Genomic DNA, 9,206 nt, shown 5'->3' on the forward strand with positions numbered 1-9,206 from the left:
GACTGATGAACAACTTGCACTGAGGTCATGAATAACAAGATTATAAAGAAATGATATCCAACAAAAAAGTACTTTGAAACAAATTCTATTTCAACTGCAAATACTGTTCACGCCACAGGCAACTCTTCAAAATGAAACTTTATTGAGTTTTCAGACATGAAAATGAAACTTAAATAAGAAAGTAAAGTAAGTGAATGACTATACACCCTGTATTGGTCAGTAGCGTCATCGTATAATAAATCAGTATAATACATCATCAATATAATACATGACCCCTTATTGGGGTTCAGAGGCTCAGTTTCCTGACAGTGAGATCAACAAAAAAACAATAAGCAGTATATGCTTTTCGAAGGCAGGTCCTTGGGAGCGAAATGATGTCCAGGGTTTTGTTCCAGCCCAGCATGAGAAAACCTGATACAACGAATCAAGTTCTTGATTAGTACATATTTGATGAGTCAAGTTCTTGATTAGAAGTTCATTCAGTAGACTCAGGTGTGTTTCTTTGCACTGGGTTGAAACAAGCTGGAACTCATGTGTCCATGTTTGTTCTCAGACGGCAGTTGTGGTTGTGTTACGGTTGAGGATAGGATCTAGTTTAGTTATGGTTGTGGTTTTAGTTGAGTAGAGGTTTTGTGTGTGTGTGTGTGTGTGTGTGTGTGTGTGTGGTTATGGTCGGAGGTCAATGTGTTCACTGGTCAGAGACGGTGATTGTGGTTGTGTTCATGGTAGTGGTTGGTCAGGGCTTCTGTGTCGGTGTATTCTGGTCTAAAACGGAGCTTCTCCAGCAGGCTTGACAGGGCCTCCACTCCCCTGGCCATGGAGAGCACTGCTGGTGGAGGTGTCTCTGTGTCTTCCACTGAGAGCAGGGAACGGGACCGCACTGGGAAGGACGTAGATGGGAGAGAGAGGGATGAGCTGCATAGCTGAGCTACATCAAACAAACTAATGATAAGTAATAGAATAGAAGGTGTGTGTGTGTGTGTGTGTGTGTGTGTGTGTGTGTGTGTGTGTGTGTGTGTGTCTGTGTCTGTGTGCCTGTGTATGTGTGAATGTGTGTGTGTATATGTTTGTGCGTGCGTGCGTGTGTGTAACAGTAGAAGCACTAACCTGTGGCCTCGCCGAATTCTCCCTGGCTAACCTGGCTGACCTGGCTGACCTGGCTGTAGGGGTCAGGCTGTAGACTAGGGGAGAGGAGGAGAGACAAGGAGAGGAGCAGAACCTGGAGAAAGAAAGAAAGAAAGACAGAGAAAGAGATCTGCTATCAGACGTAATGTCTAAACTGTAAAAGAAGTGAAACTATGAATACAGAGAGTGAACTCTTCTCATAATGAATGGACCCATATCACCATGGTTCCTCTATTACTCTATGAATCTGGGACAAGGACTGTGTACTCAATGACAGGGGAGGTCAAAACGCACCAGTGAACCAGAAGGGTAGTTGAATATTTCACTAAGATCTCATCTATATTCCCTTTGTACATTATCTGGTTTTCTCTACTAAGACAGAATTAGTGAGATATTTACGATTTTTTTGGTAAGAATAGGCTACAGCTTCAAAGAGCATTCTTGGCATGCTAGCTTCAAAAGAAAATGTTTTGCATGCTACAGTAGGTGTGTTAATAGACGTCACAGTGCACACATCAATATCTGACCTACACACGTGTCTCTGGGATATAATCAGTAATACTGTATCTATTATATAGTATATTATTTATTTGAAGACACTGTGATGTATGCACTTTGATACGTTCTTTGAATGTTCTCATTACACACACACACACACACACACACACACACACACACACACACACACACACACACACAAATGCTTACACACACACACACACACACACACACACACACACACACACACACACAGACACACACAGAAGCACACACATACACACACGCGCACACACACACACACACACATTTTCAGTGATACAGGGTATATTCTCTGTCTATATATCTCACCAGGAGACAGGTTCCTGTTTGGGCTGTCTTGCTGGAGCCATTAGGGAGCAGAGTCTGTAACCTGCCCAGCTGCTCCAATAGAGAACTACAGACAGACAGAGGAAAAGATGTAAGTAACCAGGGAAGGGAAGGAGTAAAGGAGGGGGACCCTGTCTGTGCAGGCCTGCTTCACTGTTTTATGTAAACAACACATTTGGGAAGGTCGATAGATAAGAGAGAGAGAAGTGTGAGAGTCTTACGTGTTATTTTCCTCCATCTGGTAGACTTTCCTCTGCAGCTCCAGGTTGTGTGCACTACAGGCAGCCATCCTGACAGAGGAAGGAGAGAGAGAGAGAGAGAGAGAGAGAGAGAGAGATCACCAGGGACCAGATCAATCAACCACTTTGAAAAACTTTCATTCACTTATTTTTTTATTCAGTTTTTCTCTAACTCATTCATGTCCCTTTCTCTCTTTGCTCTTTGTCTGTTTTTATCTCTTCTCCTTTGTCTCTCACTCTCTCTCCCACCTGTCTACAGTCTCTGTGACTCATTTCCCTGTTCATCTTGACTCCAGCTGTTGCATAACTCATCTGACTGGGAAGATCACTCTTAATGACTCAGTGGATGATGCTCCGCATGGCAACTGAGTTCATTTGAACGTTGGAAACCTGCTCTACTGAATGGAAATACCATTGTAACAGCTTGTGAATGCAGATTCTACAATTACAGTACAGTACGATGTCAGACGATCCACGAACGAACAAAACAATTTATATCTCGCTTCCCTCTGAAGTTGAACCAAACTTTAAAGGCAGGCCAGACAAAGTTCATTGCTTTGTTCATTGCAGGCGTTATTCACGTTATTCATCTATTCCTGTCAGGTTTCAGTTAAAGCAGGATGTTGGGGCGGATGTGCGAACCCCTGTGATTGGTTCCTACCTCCCCTCCAGGCTATCCACGTACTCCCTCTTCTTCTTCCGACTCTCCTGGGCTGACTGCTTGTTCCGGATCTTTCGGCGGATCTTCTTCAGAACTCTCTCTTCATGCTGAGAAAAGAACAGGAAGAAAAAAAACAAACAGAAAAGACAAAGAGAAAAGAGAACAGAGGATTTCTTTTTTTTAAAAACCCGGCATAAAATTACATTCTAAAACGTATGATATGTGCTCTCCATCTGGGCATGGTCAGGACTGTATCATTTGCAATAGCTATCTTTGGTGAGTGTCATATTTCAGCGAGCGTTACAGTAATCAAGCCGTCTAATAATAAAAGCATGCATTAGTTTCTCAGTGAGAGAAAAGGTTGCACCTTAGCAATGTACCTGTTGGCTGGGTGTATTGGGGGTAAATGTACCTCAGTGAGGGGTAGTTGGCTGGGTGTATTGGGGGTAAATGTACCTCGGTGAGGGGTAGTTGGCTGTGTGTATTGGGGGTAAATGTACCTCAGTGAAGGGTAGTTGGCTGTGTGTATTGGGGGTAAAGGTACCTCGGTGAGGGGTAGTTGGCTGGGTGTATTGGGGGTTAATGTACCTCAGTGAGGGGTAGTTTGTTGGGTGTATTGGGGGTAAATGTACCTCAGTGAGGGGTCGTTGGCTGGGTGTATTGGGGGTAAATGTACCTCAGTGAGGGGTAGTTGGCTGGGTGTATTGGGGGTAAATGTACCTCGGTGAAGGGTAGTTGGCTGGGTGTATTGGGGGTAAATGTACCTCGGTGAAGGGTAGTTGGTTGGGTGTATTGGGGGTAAATGTACCTCAGTGAGGGGTAGTTGGCTGGGTGTATTGGGGGTAAATGTACCTTAGTCAGAGGTAGTTTGTTGGGCAGAAGCACCCCCTCTTTAGCGAGCAGCTTCTTCTCATCCTCGTTGAGAACCAGCTCTTGCAGGGAATTCTGCTGTGCCTGCCAATCACATATGAGAGGGATATATTACTCTGTCTGCCTGTCTGCCTGTCTGCCTGCCTGTCTGCATCTGTCTGTCTTTCTGTCTTTCTGTCTCTTCCCCTCCTTTCTCCATCTCTCCCTCTCCTTTCTGTCTGTCCCTTCCCCTCCTTTCTCCCTCCCTGCCCCCCCCCCCCCCCCCCCCCCCCTGTCTCCTCACCTTCTCTCCAGGTCCAGACAGTAGCAGGTCCTTCACAGTGAGAGGATGATGGACGGTGGGCAGCCGGGGATGGTGAGTAGGAGAGAGATAGTGGGCGATCCCGGAGCCCTCTGGGAACAGACCAGACTCCCACCCAGCTGAGGAGACAGACAGAGACTTAGAGTTCGTCCTAATAGTCTAATGCTGCTCCCTCTCTTTGTCACCTTTCCTTCATCCATGATGATCTGAGAGAAGCAGACAGGTAAAATCACCTACATTGAGGTGAAATCTGATGAAAAAAAAACAGATTTTTTAAAGAACCATTTGAGGGCTGAAAAACATCAGGTTGGAAGGAAATAGATTGTCAAGTTTTTAGGCAAGTGTACAGGTGACAATCAAGCTAATTGCTGACACAAGCCACTCTACAGGAGGCCAGACTAGTGTGACTTGTAGCCAGTGTGATGTTGTTCCAAGTCACACTTCTCCAATAAGCTCAATCTGTGTCCTGTTAAGCTTTTTAAGCACATTCACCCACCCTAGAAAAACTCACCTTACCTGCTCTTTGTCTATAATTACCATTCAAACACATTTGGTTTTGAAACCTTGCCCTACTGCAAAGCTATCAAAGGCAATTAGCGTGGGGAATGTCATTTCAAGGCAGAACAAACTGTGAAAAAGAATAGTTAATTCAAAATCCCAGTCTATCTTTTCTGCCTTTGTCCGACAAAGAATGAATTCGAAAAAAAAAAACCTGCTGCTTGTCCACTCTCCATAATAGAGAGGAATACTGAATTTGGACTGAGAATGGATTTGAGGATTCTAAACGGCCACCACTGTGCTCAATATTCTGCATCACAAAGTATAGATTCATCCATTTTGAATGACTGCCAGTTCCTTGGTGTCCCCCCTCATTTACAGTGCCCTATCACATAGTGTGGGCTTATAAAAAGGCTTATTTCACTTCATCCTCACTGAATCCCTATTGACTGTGCCTGGCCATGAATCCACAACTAGGCAGTAAAACAGAATAGGCAGTATGGACATTACCATTCCAAGCACCATCTGTTTACCATTCAAAGCAAAAACGTCAGACAACAACACTCTTCTCTATGGGCAGTCTTCCAGAAAGAAAGTGCAGAGAAACACATTTGACCCCTTCCCTGTGCTCTGCTCAGAATGGCAGCTCCTCATCACAAGCAGAGCTTCTATCCCCCAGCGTAAGCTGAACAGATACAAGCACTCCTTTATCTCCATGTCCATCAAAGCTTAACTCTTTGTGTTGGCCTGATGGGTCATGTGCATTATATCTATAGAGATGTATCTGATGTATGTATAGATGGGCAGTAGGTAATGTGGGATGTGTGTATGTGTGTGTGTGTGTGTGTGTGTGTGTGTGTGTGTGTGTGTGTGTGTGTGTGTGTGTGTGTGTGTGTGTGTGTGTGTGTGTGTGTGTGTGTGTGTGTGTGTGTGTGTGTGTGTGTATGCGTATGCGTATGTATGTACTGTATGCATGTATCATGCAAGTGTAATCGATTTATATAGTATGAATGGGCAGAGTGCAATTAACTTTAAAGTTAAAGATAAAGCTGATAAACGCATCTTATCTTATCTGTGGAGTATGGCTCGGATTGGAGGCAATATACCATCATTCTAGGTTCTGCTTCGATGGCGAGAGGCATAGATGTTTTGTTGATGTCGATTCACATTGAGCAGAAATAGACCTTGGACATAGATAAAAGCCCTGAAGTCTACACATCATCTCCATAGACTCAGTTCATCTATTCTAGCCGTGTGTCTTACCTAAGTCAATGGAGACATCAGACGCCATGTTGTTCAGTGCAGACTTGGCGAGGTGAGGGTGTGGGGGAGACTGAGGGTGTTGGAAGAAGGCTGGGAAGGGGGGGCTGGTGGGCGGATGGGGGCTGTCCAGGTGGTCCGAGACGGGGTCCTCGCTGATGCCACTGTCGCTGGGGGAGGGGGACCACAGGGGGGACGCTGAGGCAGATGACATGTCAGTCCCACCTAGCAAGGTATCCAGGAAATCATCTCCGTCACCCTCGGGGCTCAGGGGCTGCAGAGGGGTAGGGTGTGTGTGTGTGTGTGTGTGTGTGTGTGTGTGTGTGTGTGTGTGTGTGTGTGTGTGTGTGTGTGTGTGTGTGTGTGTGTGTGTGTGTGTGTGTGTGTGTGTGTGTGCGCGCGCGTGTGCAAGCAAGGATAAGTCATCAGAGACACAGTCCCACAGAGGCAGAGACAATACCACTGACTAAGACCATGAGAGAAAAACATGTGTTGCCTGTCAACTAGTTGTGAAATGGATTTGAAACATCACACCAGACCCCTGACCCCACACCTGTCAATCAATCACTATGATGGTGCTCAGGGAGAGGATGATTGACAGGCAGTCTGAACACGAGGTCACTGTCAAACAATCCTAACCACCAGAGAATGCAAGGAATCACGGCGCATATCAGACTAAATGATAACATTATCATAATTGGTCCAACTGAATGTGTTTTTAACCTTGTTTTCCATAGATCGTATGCATATTGAATCTCCGGGATACTTCACTGTTGATGAGGTTCACAGTGGACTGAAGATGTCACTCACCCCGTGCACTGAGACTGGCCAGGGTTGGTTGCCGTGGCAGCCGAGGGTTCCATGATCTGTGTGGTTGAGCAGGAGGTCTATGAGTTCCATCCCACCATGCACCTGTGGAGGAGAACCACACTGATTGGCTGGAATACCAGACTAGTCCTCCCAAATAATGGGTCTGGGCCCTGGATGGTCTGGACCCACAGGCGAATTACACAAAAGTCACTCTGCTTCAGTATCCTGAGAACTCTGTGTATAGGCTGGGTTAAGCAAGCTGTTTTCATTAACCTACAATAGTAACTTTTAGGGTTAAATCAGGGAAATAAAAAGAATTTGGGCTAGGAAAACCCTTTGAAGAACACTTTTTTTTTATTCCTTGAATGGCACCAAAATGAACTTTTCAACGGGTTCTCCTACTTGGATAAGCTAACGAACCCATTTTGATTCAAGGTAGAACATCATTTCCTAAGAGTATACCATACGTATTTCAACTAATCACAAGGCTAATGATGAGTTGATTACCTGTATGTGGTGTGTTAGTAGTGGGCTGAAACAAAAGCCGGCGTACCCGTAAAATTCCACAACAACGACCGGGTTATTATGACCTGCCTTTCTGTTGACATATCTGTTCTGTATCAAATCCAATCGAATTGTGATATGATACTGTAAAACTTTTAAAAACAAATCATTTTTGATGATTCAAAGTTTTCTGCTAATTCTGTCACATCACATTCTGTCTGTCACCTTCTGTCTGTCACCTTCTGTCTGTCACCTTCTGTCTGTCACATTCAGATACATTTGAAAGTCAGTTCAGTGAAATAGAAACACAAGACTGATACTGATTTAAACAAAGTGTTTCAGATTATCCAGATTTCGGACTGTAACTATTAAATATGCTCACCTTGTTTGATATATGGGTCATTATTCCAACATTAGAACTTGACTGGTAACAGTTGATGTAAGTATCCAACAAGTAAGAATCGTCAACAGCTCCCTCGGTCAATGTCTCTGTCTTAGATTACAGTGTGTGTTCTGCAGGTGTGTGTGAGCAGCCTGTTCCATGGGACAAAGTTGAAATTTCATCACAGCACTTTGAGTCACTGAGATCTTAACCCCATTGGTTTACTGTCCAATGGTATCTTTGACAAACAGGTTAACCAACCAATGAGGCCATGAGGAGGTTTTTTGGTTGACTAACTGCATTAACATAGTTATAGGATCAAAATGATGACCAAAACATAATGACCATTTACTCAATTAGAAAGTAATGCGTTCATACTTTCACATTCTCTTTGTGCCTCATAGTCTGGTTTACATTAAGATTTAATTTCAAATTCTAATTGTTGAATCAGATATGATTTTCCACGAATTCCTCTGATATTCAAATGTCTTTTAAAGCTGTATTTGAAAGGATCTAACAAAGATTTAGATGCATCAAGCTATGAGCCTAGTTTCAATTTGAATAGATATTGAAACATTATATTTCATTTCCTGAATTCCTCTGTTATGGTAATGCAATCAATGACTCATATTACATCTGCTCATTCTTTTATCAAACTAGGATTGCCATTAGGTTTTTTTGTTTAATAAAATACAAATATGTTATAACAAATGTACCAGTATAACACCACATGGATGAATATGTTTGCATATGGTTTGGTACAGTATGTTTCTGTCTGAATATATTTTGTTGTGAAGTTGAGTTGTGAGTCATGACAGCCACACCTTAGTTCTGCTGTTGCCTGGTGCCCTATCATCATTCCTGAGTCTTATCTCTGAATGCCAGGGTGTATCTGCCAATATGTGTCTCAGGATTATGACACCCACCATAAAGCACACATTATTATGAAATATGTTCTCTGACAAGAGAAGGAAGAAGCTCGCTAATACCAAAGTGCCATTTATCTCGCATAGTTTATTATGCATAGTTGTACATTTGAGATCAGTCATGTCAGAGAAATCTGAGGGTTGCACATGTTTGTACATGATCGGCATTGTGGCTGATTCCAATCTCAATTCAGCCCATTCAGGTTATGAATTGATATTCAGTTCATTCATTGTTAGTTGTTATTGTTTTGTGCAGACATTTCAATTTATGAATTGTAATTCACCGTCATGGATTGGAATGGAATTGACCCCAACCGTGTGCATGATTTCCATGTTTGTGTATGGTATTACCTTCCTTTTCCCCCCTAAGAATTCCCTTGGAATACTTCCACAAACTATGACCACAAAGTAACATCAAACCTAAAGACAAACAGGTTGGCGCTCTCTATTGTCATTGTGAATATTTGTGACTTCTTAAGAAGATTTGTGAAATCTTAAGATTTTCTGAAGAAACCGATGTCCAGAGTACTTGGAGAAAGGCATTGATACTGACACATATTAGTTCTATAAATAAACAATGACCTAGATCCAACATCTATCTTCCACTTCTGGAGTGTCTGAACCTATGTCTTACATAGAGCAACAGGCTGTAGGTCTCTTTTCTCCTCCGTAGAGGTGAAAACACCATTCACGTCCTGTACCTGCCGAACAGTCCATACAAGACAAGTTAATGGAAGGGTCTTGGTGTTGGAGAGACTCTGAC

General features: G+C 43.3%; 1 protein-coding gene across 1 annotated transcript; it reads right to left on the reverse strand.

Annotated features, from left to right (window-relative positions):
- Positions 1–196: 196 nt before the first annotated feature.
- On the reverse strand, positions 197–7,621 carry LOC310819246 (cyclic AMP-responsive element-binding protein 3-like protein 3-B). The gene is made up of 10 exons (XM_083690490.1): positions 7,518–7,621; positions 6,632–6,733; positions 5,825–6,095; positions 4,046–4,182; positions 3,745–3,846; positions 2,893–2,999; positions 2,214–2,282; positions 1,975–2,059; positions 1,108–1,219; positions 197–880 (listed from the first exon to the last, which is right to left on the reverse strand). Exons 1-10 carry the CDS (start codon positions 7,536–7,538, stop codon positions 696–698), a joined length of 1,191 nt encoding a protein of 396 aa, XP_083546616.1. The 5' UTR covers positions 7,539–7,621; the 3' UTR covers positions 197–695.
- Between the last annotated feature and the right edge of the window lie 1,585 nt (positions 7,622–9,206).

This window comes from Argentina silus (assembly GCF_951799395.1).
Source record: "Argentina silus genome assembly, chromosome: 18".
In the NCBI taxonomy this organism is placed as follows: Eukaryota; Metazoa; Chordata; class Actinopteri; order Argentiniformes; family Argentinidae; genus Argentina; species Argentina silus.

Coding starts and splice junctions, on each gene's coding strand:
- LOC310819246 (XM_083690490.1), bottom strand. CDS start 7,538: ATGACCCATATATCAAACAAG. Junction 4,183..5,824: donor TGATGTCTCCATTGACTTAG/GTAAGACACACG, acceptor CTGTCTCCTCAG/CTGGGTGGGAGTCTGGTCTG. Junction 3,847..4,045: donor TGTCTGGACCTGGAGAGAAG/GTGAGGAGACAG, acceptor TGTGATTGGCAG/GCACAGCAGAATTCCCTGCA.